Genomic DNA, 20,710 nt, shown 5'->3' on the forward strand with positions numbered 1-20,710 from the left:
CAACGATGAGCCAGCAATGTTTAGCAACTTATATGTTAGCGCGAGTTCTCACGTGTCCGTTTCTATAGTAACAGTTATTTGCAGGGACAATATTTTGTGTTTAGCGAGTTTGTAGTTTATGTTTTATAGATTTTTTATAAAGTTTGAAATAAAACATCCTTAATATATTTGGAACAGCTTTGGATTACAAAATTAGCAAATATGGTATGTATATGTACGTAGGAGCAGTAATTTATGTTTGAAATATGTGCAAAGGATTTCGTCCTTTCTATGCTATTTGGTTAGAATTGGTTAAATGTTGCCGGAAACTATTATGTACTAGCTTCACATAATGCAGAAATTAATGAATTAGGAATTAAGTGAAGGGAATCAGTCATTTTATGTGGATATGTGAAATTATACATTTCTTTCACAGCCTTCCAAGAAAAGTGGTAAGGTGAAGTCTCCAAAGCAAAGTAAAGCTGAAAAAGAAAAACTGAGAAAGGACGACGCCGAACTGTTGGAGAAAGAAGGTTATTTTCTTTAACTTGAGTTCTGTTTGAATAATGAAAGTTTACATACGGTTTATTCCATGTGTGACAGTCATTAAAATTGCAAAATATTTGCACTAATTCCCTCAATAATTTTAAATCAATGGAATTTTCTGCCATCAACATGTGCTGCACTACAAACTTATTGAATGTAGTGGCACAAAGACTTGCAACAACAGTCAGGCTAGCTTATAATGAGAAAAAAGTTAGGGTTCAGGTCAAGCATGAAGGTAATTAGAAATTTAGCGGGGTACTTCATAAATTCTCCATGCTGCACAAGGCCTATATGTATTGAAAACATTTTTTTATATCTTAAAAAGCGCAAATGCCATTGCTAATGGTTTGAAATCCAAAAAAAACGAAGAAACTCTAGAAAAAAACAGTGAAAAAGTTAAAAGAAAACCAAGAGAAACCCAATAGTTCTGAAAAAAGTCAATTTAGGATTAAAGCATTCAACTGAAAGTTTTGAAAAGAACTGTTCTAGAAATTTTTGGACACTTTACATTCTGACAAACAACTTATCATGCACGATGTTTTCTATCTGTTAAGGGTTAATCAATTTTTTTTGTATCAGTTGTTTTGATGATGACTCATCTACCATGTGAGGAAGAGTCTTCATCAAAATATAGACAATTCAAAAATAAACTGCTTCTGCTGAGAAAGGATCGAATTATCAAGCTTGATAAATTGCACCTCCATAGGTTTTAAAAAAGCAGACTTACATTTGTGTACGATACAAACTTTAGGCTTTAGCATATGTGTATCAGAACTTTTGGGTTGGTGCTCTAACTCAAAATTGTACCTTTTAGAACCATTGGGTTTATCTTGGTTTTCTTTTGAGGTTTACGGGGTTTTCTCATAGGTTTCTTAGTTTCTCTTAGATTTCAGGCCATTCACCACATTGAACTAAATAGATGGAAGGCTACCTCAGTCGATATTTTGAAGGCAGTAGCGTCCAGTCTTTCCACGCAATATCAACATATGGCCAACAGTTGCGAACGAAAAAAATAACTTGTACGAACTACAAAGCTCCGAAAACAAAGCACAAATCCTTTTTTGTTTTTTTTTTAAACTTTTCAAATGATACTTTCTATCAAGTATACACAATTTTTCGACAACTAAATTCTTGTAAATAAGTCATAGCTAACCATAACTAGAAGGCATTTTCCTATAGTTGTTTGTTTTACAAGAGAAAAAGTTAAAAGTTAAAAACTACAACGCTTTTGTTCCAAAATAGCCACTATTGTTCGCAAGATACTTACGAATATCATAAAACATAAAAAACCAAATTAATTTTAAACAAACATCAGTTTTGGAAATTTATTTTTACCCTAACCAACATTAGTTCGACATACAAATTTAGAGAAAAACACAACATTTAGTACAACTTACACGAGATTCTTTTTAAAAGATAAATTAAATGATGTCCATCCCATGTTAGATGAATTTATGCACCAGCGAAGAAAATCTTCACAAACCGTTTCATTTTATATCTTATAAATTTTCGCATTTTATAACTTCAGTTACTTTAGCTTTGTGAAAAACATATATAAATGTTACCTAATTTCGAACATCAATGGTTTCTGGTAATAGGTTGGGATACAAATCCCGAAATATTCTAAGGATAAACTCATGTAAATTATATGATACATCTATTTGAATTTTTTCGAAATAAACTATAATACTTGATGCAATGTTTCCGATGTGTATAAAATGAACGATGTCATTGTTTATCACCATTTCCACCGTTGTTATTTTTATTTCAAAATACGTATTCAATAGTAAGGATTTCTTATCGACCGCATATAGATAAAGCTCCATCACCTTTACTCGGAGGCGTAACTAGAACGTTAATTGGGGGTGGCTGTCGAGGAATCCGCTCCTCAGCTGGTTCACTAACACTCTTCGTTTTAAACCTTTTATTTTACAAGCTAAACAAGCTACAAGTACATCACTGGAGTATTCTTACGCTATCTATTAGAGTTAATTATTTACATGATATTTATACTATCGGTAATTACATAAGTCGAGCATTCCTTTACGTCATTAGCAGTACTCACTCTTTCATTGCGTTTCAAGTTTTCACGCGTTGCTACAAAAAAGAAGAACTAACTAAACAAACAAAGAACTTACAAAACGTACTTAAAACAAAGAAATGTTGAAGGGAAACTAACATAGTTACGACAATTTTATTGCTAAGCTCAAAAGAATGCAATATCCCACACAGTTGTGGTGTATATTCATATATTCAGTTGTGCCCTACTGATTTCTTTTGAAATTCAATTCACTTTCAAAATAAATCAGTTGGGCACAACGGAATATATGAATTTGCACCCCCCCCTTCCCAAATAACCGTTCTAGTTACGCCTCTGTCTTTACTGCCACAATACCTTTTTATGTTAATTATTTGAACAAAATCAAAAAAAGACTTCGGTAAAAACATGTTTTATTAAAAATTCTCGCATATCGTGTAGCCTCGCGCGTCTCGTAAATTGACCTCCTGACACGCGTGTAAAATTTGGCTTCAAAAAATTACTTGGCTTTTCCTATACATGTAGCCTTCCATCTATTATAGTTCAATGATTCACAATGGCAATTGCATATTTTAAGGCAATATTCAAATTTTTTACTATGACAAACTCTCGGTTTTCTTCTAGTTATTCCTTGTGTTATGAACACAAAAAGGATTGTGCAGATTGTTACAGAATTTGGACACTGAATTTAATGACTTTTTTTAAAAAATTCTGTTCAACTTAATTCAACTACAAAAATAATTTTCCTTCACTATAGTTAGTACAAGTTCTGCATAATTTTCTTGGCAGCAAATTTCGATCCGGAAACAGTATTTGCCACTCTGACCAAAATTGTGTGTGATTGATGTTTTATACACCCATGGTCACTTTTCATACTTCATCAAATCATTTTCTAACCTTCTACAATATTTTATGTTGAATGCATTTGAATACTATTTTCTGACAAAGGTTCCAACTATTGTTTCATGTCTTGACTGGCGAATATAGTGTGTATTCCAGTGTAAGAAAAAAAAAAGCCAAATATCAAGCACCCATGGTCGCTTCTTCGACGAAGAATGATGTCTTTTTTGAAAGTATCTCTTGTAGATCTCCATTGCTCGTTAGTCCCGGCGTTGCTGCAATGTAAGATTCCGGAGAATCAGTATTATGTACCTATTAGTGAATTATTATAATTTATTCTGGCCATCGAACAATAGCTAGTGCTCATATGTTCAGTATCAATTACCTTCTCTGCTTCGTCGCTTTCGTTGTTGGGCAGGTTTGATGAGCTATTCCTGTGACTGATATACTGATTTAGCCACTCCAAATGGACAAACTTCCTAGGTTTGGGCTCAGCGTCTCTTCCATAGCCAGATGGAACTTTTTTATTTTTTTTTAAGACAACGAACATAGCTTGTTCGTATGTTCTTATACTTCTTGGCATCTAACGAAACTAGTCTTAATTTTTCGACGATCTTTTCCCTCTGTTGTCCATCTGTTTTATAATGTTTTAAAATTTGTTATATAAGCAATCATACCTCAGTATTTCTTCCATAAATGAAGAGGTAGAATTGAAGTTGTTTGCCGCCATCTTTGAATACGGAATTACGCCAATTACGCGCATAGAATTACGGAACTATCATGGGATATCTGAAGTTGCTTCTTTATACAAATTTGAAGCGACAAAGAGGTTCCTTACGACATGAACGATAATATGGAAATCGAGCTTAAGTTCATGCCATTATCCTGCAAATTTTCATTGAATAGTCTTCATCATGCAAAATGTTACAAGATCATGGTTGCACGATGTCGGTTTGCGTTCAAAGATTAAACCTAAGGCGAGACTTTAAGAGTATAATCGGCACATACTCTCTTGAAAAATCTTGTGAATGTATTGCAGACAATTATTGTTATAGGTAATAGCATGGTTTCGTGTTCAATTTGGGAAAAAAAAACACCCGAGAGAGTTTTTCAAAGGCTATCAAAATTTAAGTTTGAAACAATTCTTCCTTTGTCAAGCTAGTGACTCTCATGTACTTCACATTCTCCCCGGCAGCACTTAATGCCACAGGCAGCACTTACTGCCTTTTAGTCATTCTAGTTTACAGTGATTTTTTGCACTATGCCAGCGCTCTAAAATTAAGTTCAAAATGGCGTCCCCTTAAATTTACAACATTGCAAAGTGCGAATTCAAATGGTTACCAGACTATCATTTCCTAACTCGCCTACTGCATTTCCATACTTGATTATGAAATTTCAGTTTTAGTATACGATCGGTCTTATTGATGGTACTAATTATCGCTTTTCGCTTATTGTTTTGCATATCACTGTCGTTTGAAATTTTTGCTTATGTTTCAATGTGTTACATTGTTTTTGCGAAATTTGAATTTTATTTATTTACAGGCAAATGGTGTATTTGGCTTTATGAGTTTCAGCACTAATACTTTGCGCACTGCGTAATAAAAGGAGCAATTCGTTGTCCATTTTAAATTTGGCCTTTTCAAACAAATTAATTCTTTTGACCGACGTTCATTTTTTTTAAAGAGGAAAGAATGTTAAAACTTCAACAAGAACGTAAAGAAAAGGAAGAACGCGAGAGATTGGAAAAACAAGAAAAAGAGAGACTTGCGCAGCAGGTAAAATGTTTAAGAGGCCTTGTATGTAAACGGTTTTTCTTAGAGAATCCTTCATTCTGCATTGTCGTGAGTTGGTCTGATCAATGATTGTATTTCTTGATGTCTTCCTTAAAATTAGAGTGCAAGAATTTGATGACATTTAAGTGTTTCAAAGTCTGGGCTTTAAAAGTTAGGCTGTTTAATGTTTTTTGGAGGAGTTATTGTCGTTATGTATAATAACTTATGGCGAGAAATGTAGAAATAATAGCTGCGTCCAAAAGCGTCAACAGCTCGATAAATGATGGGGATTTTATTAATGTATGCATGTTTTTGCGTGTTAAGTTTCTTTAAAATCAAGTGTTTCTTAGGGATTAAAACATGAATGTATGGATACTGCCCCCCTCACTTATCGAGCGGGCAATGCCACGGGCTACGTCTGATTGACACACCAGGATTGACACAACAGGACCACCGACGTTTTTCGCTATTTATTTGTACTACACGTAAAGCATAAGTAGATACTGTGCAGCTCATAGATATGCGAGATCTAGATTGCTGACTCATATATTATGCTATAGAAATGAAGCCACTAAGAGCAAATCAAAGATGGCGGCTAAACGCGCAAAAGACATGTAGATAGCCGTTCTAAATCGTGTTGTATCGACGATTTTTTAAAATATTTACATATTTCCAAGATTTTACAGGCCTCCCGGCTTCGCCACGTTCAATTCTAGATAAAACGTCGCGTATGAAATAGTCACTTGCTCGGATCGGATGACTTTGAGTCGCAAACGTCAGGCGGTCGATGAAATAAAAACATTACATTTCACACTAATTCACAATCACAATACACAATTGCCACTCACACATTACAACTAAAAACATCACACCTAAATCACACATCACAACTAAAAATATTTCACTTCACACTAATTCACAATGACAATACACATGTCCTGTACACACAATACAATGACGTAAGAACCAGATAACAAATACGGCTTACCTGACGTTTACTCCTCATTTGGCACTGAAGAGGACTACCGCTAAGGTTGTCGAAACGTCAGTCAACAAAAACAAACACGGTTTTTCTCAGGACTATACCAACCTGGACGATCTACATTTACAAACATGCAACGATACTCCCGGGTTCAAACCATTTACTTCAATGTTTAGTTTCTGTTACTTGGAAGATTCATCCTGGCGAACAAATCACTCAGTGTAAAGTTTAGAAAATCTTTAAACAAAGATTTTGCAAAGAGATCAGTATTTTTATCAAAATTTTCACATGGTCATCACGAAGATCCGGGTTTAGAACATGAGTTTCTTTAGAGTGTTGCTGTACCGATGAAAATATGTTTGCTTCATTTTGGAAAGAACATCGCGTTTTAGCGTTAGAATTTCCTTTTCGCCTAAATGATTTCATTTAAGAAGTAAAATACGAAGACATCGGTCTGCTTCTACGATTATTTGTGAAGCAGATGATGATAGATTGTAAGCTTTCCTTGAAGCTTATCAAATTTATCAATGTGGACGTCCGGAAGTATGTATGGTCAGAAAAAGTATGGTGATAATTTGGTGTTGCTTAAGAACTTGCACATTCAGAACACTTGGTACAGCTAGCAATCTTCTTCGCAATGTGCCCAGCTATAAATGTGAGGACATAATCATGCCAAATTGTGGAATTATTTATACATGATGATATACCTTTCATCAATCTGTAGTGATTCTTTAAGAAATTGCTCTTCGTCTATTCCCTGTAGTTTGATTTGTTGGATAGCGACTGTGAAATGTATTTTGGTAGACAGGATGATATTTTGCCGTTGTAGCATGTGCGAGCATTTCTGATTAACGACCTATTCCAGGTTCAACCCAGTGAACTCTAAAACAACTGGAAGGCAAACTTGATCGCCATCTATAAGGCCTGTATGATCGCCGCCATTGAGGGTACGGAGGCAAAATACATCACTTCGATATTTCCGGATTTTTTGCAAAAAACAGTGGTCTTTGAGCCAGCTTAATGTCTAAAAACCTTAAAAAATGTTTGGACTTTAATATAAAACAAGTCTGAACGACATTTGTACATGTTTTAGCGTCTTTTCAGAAGGACGAAAAGCGAACTTTGTTTTGGAACGTGAAAACATGCCTTATAACTTGAATACAAAACTGACACCCTCGTTTTTCTCATTAAAATGATGTAAAATACACTTATGTATCCTTATATTATTGTTTGAATCTTTGAAAATAAAGCTGTCAGGGCAAAAAACGCTGGTTTTTGGTAATTTTTGTGTTTCCGAGCAAAATTAGCTCGCCCCAGTCTCATTTGAAACTTCAGAGCGTAAACAAAAAGAAAAACACATTGCAAAATATTTCAAAAAGTTGGCAAAAAAATATTTCGAGTTTGTTTTTAAAAAAACTGTTGAGCCATATTATTGTGTGATTGTTAGATGCACCATTAAAGAGACAATATTAAAAAAGGGTCAATACCAACTTAAAAAAAAGACAAAACACAAATTACACTCCACATTCATAATTTTTGAAATGCTTAAGCAAAAATTGTAATGTAATACAAGTATGAAAAAGATTATTAGTCTAATATTATAGATAATCATATATTTTAACAAATATGACCAAACACTTTAAACACACATCCTAAAATAGAATTATTGCATATACATTTATCATCATTTGTATTACAAGAAAACATTAATTTTACAATAAATATGATATACTTTACTGTAAAATTTTGATATATGATAAAGCTTTGCTTGCTTTATAATCATTTTATAACCCTGGTTCAAACAACTGAGGATAAGGGTTGCTTTTTGCATTTATGTAGAACAGTTCATCTTAGCAATACTTGTGATGCTTGGCTATTCATTTATAAGCATGAACTTGCTGATAAAATGCTCAATACACAAATATGGATGCATGTCAAATATTCTTCTAGTTCTGAAGAAGTGGGAGAAGTAAATGACAAGAACCAACAATCACCCACAGTTCAAAATTTCAAATCATCACTATCACACATTACAAAAAGCATGTGAAATTCTTACAAAGCAAGTCTAACTTTAAAAGCAATAAAATAGTTATGAAACATGTTATGTTAAGTGGGTTGTGTGTATTTTGCACAGCATTCAAAGATAGAGACTACCTGCTATCAGTTTTATCTTAAATTTTTGGTCTTTCGACGACAAATAAGAATTTCATATTTCGAAGCAAGTTACGTATACAAAACATGTCTTGGCACGTCAAGAAAGCATCTTAACAGATTAATAACCAAATTTTGCTAGCGGTTTTGAAATAAATACAACATTTAAGCTAGCATTCTAATTCCAAATAGCAGTTTTTGCAAGACAATCCGTCACGCAAATATAACATTCCACGCGAGATACTCGCGAAGCGGCAATTCAAGTAAGTGGCGTCAAACAGTCTAGGCATTTATATTTTGAGTTAGCCTTCCAGTTGTATTACAGTTAATTGGTTCAACCTCACTTACTGATTTATACCTACAAGGTATAGCTTGCATTTGACTCCTTTACTCCTGCACTGAACATTGTACCAGCCTCTTTATCTACCTTGGCTTCGTTAATCAGAATTTTGTCTCACTCAGCGGCTGACAGGTTCTTCTCCAAATGTTTACATTTATTGTGTACAACTATTCTGATAACATTTTCTGAAGACTTTCGTTTTGGGGCTTGAATATCATGATACTGTATATCAACAAAGTCCTCATTTTCATTTTATTCAACTTGTAGCCTGTCATGTTGATTTACTTGAATATTCACCATTTCGAAACTTGCTCCAAACGCTAATGGCTCGGTGTTAGCGGAGCCACTCTGTACGATAAATTGACAATAATGTTCTCGTAAAATTCACAGACTATCCTACAACATTTCTGCGGAAGCCAGGCACTTTTTCTTTTGAGAAACATTGTTTTAGTTCCTTTATTTTTTCAATAGTACAATTTTGTCCCTTGGTGATAGAAGATTCCTCACGAGCATCCTCTCCCTTTATTCGTGCCTTTTTTTCATCGTTCATGTCCTCAAGCTTAGTGTCTGATAGTGCCATGTTTTGACTTACATGTGCGAACAAAGTTTCATCCTCATCTGGGTATATCTTTGCCATTTCTTTTCTGAAATGTTTATACTGTGCCGGTTTGTCAGCATGGAAATTTAAACTTTTAGATTTCACTATGCTTTTTTAAGATGACAAACAATCTTTTAAGTATTCATTTCTGGTGACCAGCAAAAATATGTCTTTGTTTGTTGTTTGGCTGCCATGTTGAAGTGAATGTTTGAATATCAGCATGGGCAGTCTTATCACATTCAGCTTGGTTTAGCAGGGCTGGCCAAGAGCCGAGCTATTTGTAAGAGTTGGGACATGTAATGTTCTAGAAATACTGAGCATTGATTGGTCAAATCGAGTCACATAATAAAAACCCGCCTTGTTTGTTCCTAATTAAATTCAAAAAGCTATTTACACGATAGGACTGACATAGATCAGATTACAATAATTGCACTTGTGGAGAGATTTCGTAGAATTATGGTGTTTTGTTGCGTATATGGATGCAGTAATAGATCATAGGAAGGATACATGATGTATTGCATACCATCTCGGGCTAGAAATGAAGAAAGAAGAAGGAAATGAATGTGCGCAATAAAGAGGGAAAATTGCGAGGCAATTATTCACTTTAATGAGTCCTTTTTAAGCGCTTTACAATATTCTATCTTGTCATCAGTCCCTGTCATGAAAAAGTCCCATGAGATGCGCATGCGCATTTGCTGATCACTGGTAGCAGCTTGCTGAAAAGTTACAACGGATAAGTTTATCGAGTAGAAAATCCTTTTAAATCCAATACATCCATTTAGATAGAGTGTATAAAGGGAAATAAAAGCAAAACGGAAAAGTAAGTATCATAAATTGTAAGATTATTTTTATTTAGGACCGAAATTGGGTTGATATTTCACAAAATTTTATTGTATTTCTGCCAACATGGAATACGAACATGTGGCGGACGAAGCGGTCATTCAGCTTGCAGAGACATTTGAACCGCCAAATATACAGCCTAAAGACGCTAAGTTAGACATTCATAAGTCTATAGCCATCATTGGAGTTGCGATGGGCAACGTCAAAAAGTCTTCACAAGGTGGAAGCCAGAGCATGACAATGACTCTGATAGCGAGCTAGAGTCTGAAACATTCTCTGAGAGGAGTAGAGGCAAGTGACAACGTTGCGAAAAGTTTCCTGATGCTATAAGCATTTTTGCACGCGATAGCGAAGACGAGTTAGCAAAACTAGTGGGCACTGCTGGCAAGAATACAGACGGTGAGATAACAAAAATGCGGGGAAATGAACCCAACGCGCAAGAGCAAAATTTCCTAGACGACCTCGCTAAAGGTTTGTCAGATGAGGAAAGCACAGGCCCTAATTTAACACAAAAGTTGGCCGAAATAGTGTTAAAATAATGGGGCAAACAAATGAGCCCCAAAAACTAAAGCTAATCCTAGAGAAATACAGACGTCCGGAAAACTGTCCAGGAATATGGTGCAAGAAGGTTAACCCAGAGTTATGGCAACTGTCAAATTCAAAGAAAAAGAAGGCAGATGTACAAATGTTCAACATACATCAGGCAGTACTCAAAGCCATGTTGGCAATTTTACAAACAACGCACTCCTTGGTCGTTACAGGCTGTAGCAGAGAAAACTCTCAGGTATTTTCAAACGTAGTTGTTGCTATAGCATTGACGGCCCATGCACACTATAATATATACCATTGCTGCGAAAAGAGCAGATCAAACCTGCAATTAAACAGGAATATGCAGCAATATGTGCACTGAGGATGAAGCAGACAGCAATATGAGGACTAAGCAGACAGCAAATTACTGTTTGGAAATGACTAAATGATAAAGAGGCAAGTCACATCAACTCCTCCATGAGAAGTGGAAATCACAGAACGTACTCTATTGACAAAAAAAACAATGCCTTCTTACAAACACGGACATTCTTCTAGCAACAAAAATTTTTTTATGGCAACGCCATAAGACAAAACTCCAGAGAAGGAAAAAACCTCAATGGAAAGGGATAAGGAAATAAATATAGCACTATAGCACAACGGAACTTATACACAAAGATGAATAATTAAGTGTTTAGGTGATATAGTATTACATTAATGACGTTAGTAAGTGTTTATTACGATGGCACCATGCGGAAATGAGTTCGTTTCGTTTATTGAGCGAGCTGAGTTCTGGGTGGAAGATGATGAAAAATTTCTCCGAGAGGCATAAATTACAGCGTTTGGTTTTGTTTGAGTAAGGTTGTGGTTTCTTTACAATTTTCCAGTTGATGGTGTATGGTGTGTTAGAGTCTTTTAGTTTCCATATGTGTTTGCTGAGTTCTGTGGAGTGTTGTTTTGATTTATTTCGGAATGAGCTGGTGTGGTTCAAGTAGCGTGTTTTAAAAGTGTTCTCCGTTAGGCCGATGTAAGTTTCTTTGTGTTTGGTTAGTGTGTTTGGCATTCTCCTTTTAGTGGGCATTCCTCTTTCATCCGGCAGTTGCATTTTCTGTCTGTGGTGGCGTTTTTAATCGTTTCTTCTTTGGTTAAAACTGTCTTATTGTGTGTAGCAATTATTGTATCGATGTTTAGCATGCAACTGTAACTTAGCTTAAGTGTGTTTCTGTTGAAGATTTTGCTGAGTGTATGGTTTTTTGGAATGGACCTGTTGATTATACTAAGGAACTTGTGTCCGATGTCTGTGTGGACATTGGAGTTGTATGGTGGGTTGTACCAGCTGATGTTGCTATTTCTGTTTTGTGACTTTCGTGTGGCTTGTGGGTTGTATTGTAATTTGTAGTTATATATATATATACAAAGTGTATATACAATGTGCCCTCCCGGCTATCACCACAGTGCAATGGTGACTCCTGCACTTGGGACACAGGACGTACGGTTATATATATACATAAAAGATAAAAGTTTCTCCGGATTTTAAGTGATTTTTATTGAGCTTTCGACTCGTTGCTTCGAGCCTTCATCAGAATGAGGATATTTATTTACACATGCATTTAGCTTGGAGACGTTTAGAGCGTCTAACTGGATGAGTGGGTGGACTAATGTGATTGGATGGGGTGAAATGCGTTGCCATGGGTTTTGGTGTATTGTGAATATGATTGGTGTTAATAATATTAGAGTGTAGTGTTTTAGTTTTGGTGTTGTTTGTAGTTTTTTTGTCCTTTTTCTTTAGTTGTGAGTATATGATGGGTATGTCGATATGTCTGTTTATTGTGTCGTTGTCTTTACTGTACCAAGCTTCTTTAAATTCGCGTGCGTGTTTAGTCTGTGCGCGTCCGAGTACTTTAGTTTCTGTCCAGTCGAATGTGTGGTTGTTTCCGTGGGTATGTTCTGCCGGTAGTGAGTTCGGATCTCGTCGTTTTATGGCGTTTTTGTGCTCTGTGAGTCTTGTTTCAATTTTCTTAGATGTTTGTCCTATGTATTGCTTTGAACAGTCTTTACATGGTATCATGTAGATCGCGTCAGTTGTATCATGAATTGTTGTTTTGTCTTTATGTTTGGTGAAACATGATTTGAGTTTTTGTGTAGGTTTGTGGGCGACGTTAATATTAAATGGTCGAAGAAGTCTGGCAGTCATTTCTGATGTTCCGTTTATGTGTGGTAATGTGACGATTTTTACTGTTTCGTCCGGTTTTTTGTTGTTTTTGTCGGTTTGTGTTTTGTTTTGTATTTTGTATATAGTTTTGTTTATGAAGTTTCTAGAGTAATTGTTTTTAATAAATGTGGAGTATAAGTAGTTGCGTTCTGTTTTTTTGGCTTCTTCCGTATTACAATGAGTGTTTATCCTGTTGAAAAGTGTTCGAATGCAGCTTATTTTGTGTTGTGTTGGATGATTGCTGTTGAAATCGAGTATTTGGTCTGTGTGGGTGGTTTTGCTGTATACTTGTGTGTTTAGTGTACCGTCATCTGTTCTGGTTAGTAGGATGTCGAGGAAGGTAAGTTGTTTGTCGTGTTCTTCGTCTTTAGTAAAGGTAATGTTCTTTGTGGTATTGTTTATGGTGTGTAGGATTTGTTCAGTTTTGTCTTTCTTGACTATGGCAAAGATGTCGTCGACACATCTTTTCCATAGTCTGATGTTTGTGTTGTTTGTGACTGATTGTGTTTCGAGGTGTTGCATGACAGCTTCTGCGAGGAAGGTGGATAGTGGTGATCCCATTGGTGTGCCTGAAATTTGTCTGTAGTATGTGTTTTGGAAGGCGAATTCAGTGGAGAGGCAAAGGTTGAGTAAGTCTAGGATGTCATTTTTGTCTAGTTGTATTGTAGCTTGCCAAGTTTTGTCGTTTGTGAGTAGTTCGTTTGTAAATTGTTTGGCAATGTCTAGTGGTATGGATGTGAAGAGTGATGTCACGTCGTAGGATATCATGATTTCGTCTGGTCGTAGTTTAATGTTTTCAATACTGGCGAGGAAAGTGGTGATGGTGTGAGTTGAATTTTTGACTAATGGGTACAGAATGTTATAAAGATATTTTGAAAGTTCATACGTAGGTGATCCTCGAAGCGATACGATAGGTCGAAGTGGGTTGTTTTCTTTGTGGATTTTTGGTAGTCCGTAGAATTACGCGGTGGATGCGTCATTGGGTCGGATTCTTCTGTAGTCGTTTTCGTTTAGTTTCTTTTTGTCTTTTAGTTGTTTCAGTTTCTGGTTGATGCGGTTGGTGGTCGTTTTGCTGGGGTCTGTGTGGAGAAGTTCGTAGGTGGTGGTGTATTAATTGTATATATATATATATATATACAATTAGGAAGTTTATAAGTGATGATTCTCCGTATAAAACAGTGCTCGATGCCCAAGAGCAGAGCGTAAATATATGTTTGTAGTTGTTGAATATGTCGGTGGATCGCGAATAGTTCAGAACGATTTATTTTATTAAAGAAAATACGAGTTTTACATAAGATAGCTCAACAATGATAACCTCACTAGAAAAACGTATATAGCACGTTTTGTTCATAACACCATATTTGGTATATGGTCAGCGGTTAGTATATTTAATACGAATGCTACTTTAAATAAACACCAATAGTAGTGATGTTGAAAAAAATCACAAAAACTACAGAATCATCCCGACAAGCCTGTTTCGTGATTGCTCACTCTTCAGGGGATTTAATGACTAAATACTTAAATGCTTAAAATATATATACAAGATGACGGAAGTTAGTATATTAAGGTGTATAGTTACAAGTTAGATGACGAAAGTTAGTGTAGTAATTAAGGTGTATAGTTACAAATTACATAGGAGAGTTTTGGATCTATGGCGACAAGAGGAAAGAAGTTCGTTGCGTTTATTGAGTGATGATTTGTATGGTTGGTAGAGGATAAGGAATTTTTCTTTGACGCAAAGATTGCATGTTTTACTAGTGCTGTTGTAAGAAAGCCCAACACTTTTCTTCAATACGTTCACAGCTTGTACACACTTGTGTACTTGCTTGTACGAACACTCTTGTGTACTTGGCCTAGATTTTTTTTCGCCTTTCGAGGAAAAACTCGCACGTGAGCAGTAATTGAAAACCTAATGAAAGCTAAACAACCAATTAGACCGTGCTCTTGAGTCTAAGAAAAAATGTTAACACTGGGTTAGAAGTTATGCAGATCGAAAATATTAGTCACTGAAAAGAAATAATGGACATAGATAAATTGGAAGATATCCTTTTGTTTTTTTCATTTTGAAACGACGCTGACGTTGCCATTGTAAGGCATAGGTTGTTACAGAATAGATATGTGTGCCAAATCACTGGTTACTGGCATTGATATATAAATAGTAGCGAGAGACTTGCCGGGCAGAAATCGAATTCGTGTAATAAAAATTAATGCCCAACATATAGTTTTGATTAGAGCCATAGAAATAGACCAAAAAAATTGGAAAATTGCATTTATTTTAACGTTTCGTCTTTACTCAAGACATCTTCAGACAAATAATAAATAGGATATTAAGACAAGATATTATATTTGCAAAAATGTGTTAAATTACTACTAAAGGAGGCGGTGTCGAATGGATTATATGATAAGGAAGTTAGGAAGTAAAATAAAGAAAAATTAAAAGATGTTAAGTGGAATGGAGTTTCCTTGCACGTTAAGTGAAGGCTTGTATTTATTGATTAGAAGGCTCTCATGAATGGAGAGTTCATAAGAATCGCTAGAAGAGGAGATTATTTTAAAGCCGTCTAAGTTGGGGGTGTGTCCAGTTGCGTTAATGTGAGCAAAGATGCTTGATAACGCAGGGTGGAAAACTTGGTTGCCTGTAAGGGGGATATTCCTAATATAAATACTACTGATATATAAATACTACTGGATAACGCATTGTAATACTAGCCCCTAATAAAAGTTGAAGTCGGAAGTCAGTGCGTTTTTGCGAGGGCGGCCATTACTGTAGTACCCACCTGGCTAGTTCATATAGTATATATAAATGATGCAGATAAGTTATGAAGGTTGTCAAAGGTCTTTCAACAAACTCATCAAACAAGATGTGAAGATAAGGTCATTGATAACTGATCGTCATGTTGAAATCATATCTGAGTTAAAGAAGAAATCTCCTTCAATAATCCACCAGTTCGAAATGTTGCATTTGTCAAAATGGGTCACCAGAAAGTTGTTAAAAAAAGCTCAGAAACATGAACCGATACTCAAATGGGTGCAGTCAGTAGCCAACCATCTGTGGTGGTGCGCAGTTTAAGCCTAACATACAATTCCGACACGAAACCATCAAACACAACAAACATGAGCTTCTGTAGAGCGTATGAAAACGCACCTCAGATCCAATCTTAATTATCATAGATCCAATCTTAATTATCATAGATCCAATCTTAATTATCATAGATTGCATTTCAGAGCATATAAATATCTCAGCTATCATTATATTGCATTTTCTGACAATAAAAATTGTGTTGGAGACCAAAAATTGACATTAAAGGCTGTATAAGGTTTTCTATTCTCACTTTTAACATACTAGCGTATATTGATTTGGCGAAGGAGGCTTTCTTTCAACATGGCGGCTAAGATGCCCGGAGCGACATGAGCGAGCACAAAAACTTCAAAGGTTCCTACAAGAGTGAGACTTCTGTGACGTTGTCATAAACTGTTGATTAAATACCAATTTTTTCATTCAATAGTTAATTCTTCGCATATGGATTAACTAATTTCACAGTGTTGCATGCATTGAGATAATAAATAATACTAATTTTATGAGTCATATTACATTTCGGTATACTCGACTTCAATTTAACAATTCATTGTCTTTATTTCACTCTAATAATGTAACTACAACAATGCAATTCAAAGTAAATTAACAATTAACATAACATTACGCTTCACTGTCTCAACCTTTAACCGCTGACCAGTGGCTTGCTCTTCGTCTTTTTGTTTCACTCTGCAAGCATGGGGGATGAAGAGAATTTATCAGGTTTGGAAATGATTGAGCATCTTGACGCATCTGTGACGAAAAGTAGTAACGAAGGGAGGCAAACAACCCCTACCCGTCTCGCTCATGCTATTGTGGCAGATCGGGAGTTCGTTGCCAAGATTCCAGCAACAATTTGTGCTAATAGTGCACCAAATCTTAACAAGTCTAACCTGACTCGTACGGGCTAGTTACAAATCGAAATAAAACTGCAGTGACCGAAGGTCAGGCAGAAAAACATAATACCAGAGTATCATTGGATCAAACGGGTATACTTGAGAACACTGCGGCAGATAAACCCGTTGTATCAGTGGATCAAGTGGGTGCAGAGAAACGAGCTTCGGAACAAGATCTCGAGCTCGATTTGCCAGCTGAAAGACCGCGTACATGTTTACCTCAAAATTTGGAGCTAACCGCTCAAGACGATTGGAACGTGGAACAGGGGATGATGAATTACTATCTCCAAACTCCCGCTGGGAAGCCAGTGAGGAGTTGTCTGATTTCCTAGGAACAGTATCAAAACGTCTATGAACGGAGGACTTTGATAAAGATGTATCCCCGCCCTAATGTGGATTCTATTTATACCCCATCCCTAGACGAGTATCTAAAACCGTTTGTCCAAGGGGTAAGTGCACCAGACAAACCTTTAAGGGAGCTACAGCATAACATTTTGGACATCGTGGGTCCTTTAGCAACGGTGTACGTCCTATCCATGTTGAATTCTAACAGTACTGAGGAGACTTCTATTTAACTAGAGAAGGACAGTGTCGTCGCCTTCTAAACTTGTATTAGACACAGTTTGCTGTTAGTAGGAGATGTGTCCACTCGTGTTGCAACAGATCGCAGAGAGTTAGTATTGAAAAGAATCAACCCCTTCTCTGAGGCAAAAAGGAAGCTATTTGGCTCCGGTTTTGAACAACGCCTCAAATTGCGCTCAGAAACAGCGGAAACGGTCAAAAAGGCTTCGAAGATTGGTAAACCCTTTTTTCGTGGGGCGGCCTCTCGTGGTATCCCACGATCGTGTGGGGCCGTGCGTGGCCTTCATGCTAAAACTACCGCCAAATGCAAACAAGGACGTACTGGTTCAGTCAGGGAAAAGGATTCCGAGGCAGAAACCATTCCCCTCCATTTCAAAACCCAACGTCGTTCAACCCCAAGCAGATTTGATCAGACCATTGGAACTTCTTCCAGGTATGTTTTTAGATTTTCCCTATTTACAACACAGTTTGAAGATGCCACACGCTGTTCGTCTAAAACATTTTGTACCGGTATGGGAAAAAATTACTCTAGACCCGTGGGTTTTGCAAGTAGTGCAGGGCTATCAAGTCAAATTTCATCAACGTCCAGTGCAGCAGGTCCCGGCCAGAAACCTGTCATTAACACCCGAAATGTGCAAGCAGTTTTGGAGCAAGAGGTTCAGGACCTTCTAACCAAGTAGGTAGTACACATTGTGGAACCCCAAGCTCATTCTGAGAGCTTTATAAGTTTAGTATTTGTAGTCCTAAAACCGGACGAGGGGAACCGACCAGTGGTCAACCTAAAACCTCTAAACCAATACCTAGAGTACAAGTACTTCAAAATGGAGTGTGCTTACATGCTAAAAGAACTTTTAAAGCAAGGGGATTGGTTGATAAAAATAAATCTCAAGGATGCCTATTTAATCGTACCAATTTGGGTAGGCCATCAGAAGTACCTTCGCTTTCTATGGAAAGACAGCATGCTCTAATTTGTTTGCCTTCCCTTTGGCTTAGCTTCAGCGCCAAGAATCTTTACAAAGAATCTTCCATAATATCCTTATTATGGCAGAGTCCGCAGATATGGCGCTTCATTAGGCAGCGTCAGCTCTGAATCTTCTCGAGAGTCTGAGATTTATAATAAACTACAAAAAGTCCCAATTAATACCGGCTCAGGTGTGTTTGTACGGTTTGTAATAAACTCCGTGGACCTTTCGCTCCTTCTACCAAGGGACGAATAAAGGAAAATTCGGAAACGTTGCAAGAGTGTACTCGAACAACCAGAATTATTCATTCGAGAGTTATCAAAATTCCCGGGGCTCCAGACCTCATCTATTCAGGCCGTTTTCCCAGTCCCCTTGCATTTCAGATATCTGCAAAGAGTAAAAAACTATGCTATAAGGACACAAAATTCTTACGAAGCAATGGTTTCATTAGACCAAGCGGCCATAGAAGAGGTGGCTTGGTGGAGGGATCACCTCCATGCTTGGAACAGAAAAGCCTTGTTCCAGAAACCTATAGATCTCATTATCGAGACAGATGTCTCACGAAAGAGATGGGGTGCACTGTTTAGGTGTGAGTACGGGGGGGGGAAGTGGTCCTGGGATTTCAGGGAGATAAAGTTTTTTTTATCAGTTGCTTGGAATTGCTGGTAGGATCACTGGCCATCAAGACGTTTACAAAAAACAAGGTTTGTGTACACTTAAAACTATTAATGGACAACACTGCCGCAGTAGCGTACATAAACAAGATGGGAGGTACTCACTCGCAGGCTTTATTGAATCTAGCACTACAACTGTGGGACTGGTTCATCCAGAACAGAATGGAAGCATCTGCTCAACATTGGCTAGGACACCGGAATGTCAGAGCGGATTGGGCATCGAGGAATTTAGTCGATTCGAGCGATTGGAAACTGGACCCATCAATGTTATAGGCATTAATGAAAATATGGGGCTCGATGGAGACTTATTTGCCCTCGCCTAACTCATCAACTCCCAAGTTTGTCAGCTGGAAACCGGATCCCATAGCAATACATCGAGATGCGTTTGCTTTAGATTAGGCAAGCCTTCGAGGCTATGCGTTTCCTCTCTGCGCTTTAATAGGACGATGCCTTCAGTTGCTCAGAACACAGAAAGTACTATTTCTAGTTCTAGTTGCTCCAGTGTAGCCAGCACAATCTTGGTATCCTCTTTTACTACACCTATGCATAGGTCGCCCTCCGTTTCCAACGTCACCAACATTAAATATAGATATGACCTTCGCACTTTGCTGGACAATTTAAGCAATTGTCTCATGAACCTGAAAAAGTCTTGTTAAGATTTGGTGCACTATTAGCACAAATTGTTGCTGGAATCTTGGCAACGAACTCCCGATCTGCCACAATAGCCTGAGCGAGACGGGTAGGGGTTGTTTGCCTACCTTCGTTACTACTTTTCGTCACAGATGCGTCAAGATGCTCAATCATTTCCAAATCTGATAAATTCTCTTCATCCCCCATGCTTGCAGAGTGAAACAAAAAGACGAAGAGCAAGCCACTGGTCAGCGGTTAAAGGTTGAGGCCGTGAAGCGTTATGTTATGTTATTTGTTACTTTACTTTGCCCTGCATTGTTGTAATTACATTGTTAAAGAGTGAAATAAAGACAATGCATTGTTAAATCTCGTCTAATATTTCTCGTATAATTAATATTATACATCATCTGCTACGCAGACTTGCATAATCTACAATTATGTAATGTTATCAATATCATCTTTAATAGTAAACCGGATAATCTCTATAGTTGCTTGGCCATCTTTATTTCATCATGTGATATAAAAGCGTCATCTTATTGCATGTTTGATTTTAGTTCGGTCCGTATGTAGCTCACAACTACCTGAACACGGTGAAATTACTCTCTCTATTGGCGAAAAGTATGAAACATGTTGGATATCCAACTTTTTGTGACCTGAGGTAAAAAACTCAGTTAAACCAAGCGCACACGGTGAAATAAATGCTGAGCCATTGGGCAGCAGGCTTAATAGTGGCATGAAGCTTCAAATCAACTTGACAAGTTATTTAAGAAAAACTTTGATTGCCCTATTGTCATTCCATGTTTTTCACTGTTTTGCAGGATCTTGAATTTTTCCTCACCAACAATCCCTTTGCTTTATTTTAATTCTCTTTTGCGTTATCAGCACATGTTTTAATTCGTTTTTTTGAAAGTGAACAACTCTTGTAAAATTTTTGATCATCATTTTTTAATATCTACGTGGTGTTTTTTTCGTCTGATTATCGTTTGCAAATGTCTGAAATTTCTTTGGACATTTTTGATACCCAATTCTGGGATACTCACTCCCGATTATTAGATAATTGAAGGCATCTG

The 20,710-nt window shown here is 36.8% G+C and overlaps 1 protein-coding gene and 1 long non-coding RNA gene across 4 annotated transcripts in view; one reads left to right on the forward strand and one right to left on the reverse strand.

Moving 5' to 3' along the window:
- The first annotated feature begins 22 nt into the window (after positions 1-22).
- The window catches only part of LOC124435410 (dynein axonemal intermediate chain 7-like), an 87,819-nt gene continuing 67,131 nt past the window's right edge, over positions 23-20,710 (forward strand). The window contains exons 1-3 of one of the 3 annotated variants that reach the window (XM_046985347.1): positions 23-204; positions 416-512; positions 5,087-5,178. In XM_046985347.1, coding sequence (XP_046841303.1) covers positions 202-204; positions 416-512; positions 5,087-5,178 — 192 coding nt within the window. In that variant the 5' untranslated portion in view covers positions 23-201. Of the gene's footprint in view, positions 205-415; positions 513-5,086; positions 5,179-20,194; positions 20,299-20,710 lie in introns of those variants that run through there. The other 2 variants (XM_046985346.1, XM_046985348.1) reach the window with 2 other exon arrangements.
- Positions 3,230-4,078, reverse strand: LOC124435416. Its single transcript, XR_006945030.1, has 2 exons — positions 3,789-4,078; positions 3,230-3,678 (listed from the first exon to the last, which is right to left on the reverse strand). It is a non-coding gene; the product is annotated as an uncharacterized LOC124435416 (long non-coding RNA).

The sequence above is a fragment of the Xenia sp. Carnegie-2017 genome, unplaced genomic scaffold (assembly GCF_021976095.1).
Source record: "Xenia sp. Carnegie-2017 unplaced genomic scaffold, XeniaSp_v1 HiC_scaffold_14, whole genome shotgun sequence".
Lineage (NCBI taxonomy): Eukaryota > Metazoa > Cnidaria > Anthozoa > Malacalcyonacea > Xeniidae > Xenia > Xenia sp. Carnegie-2017.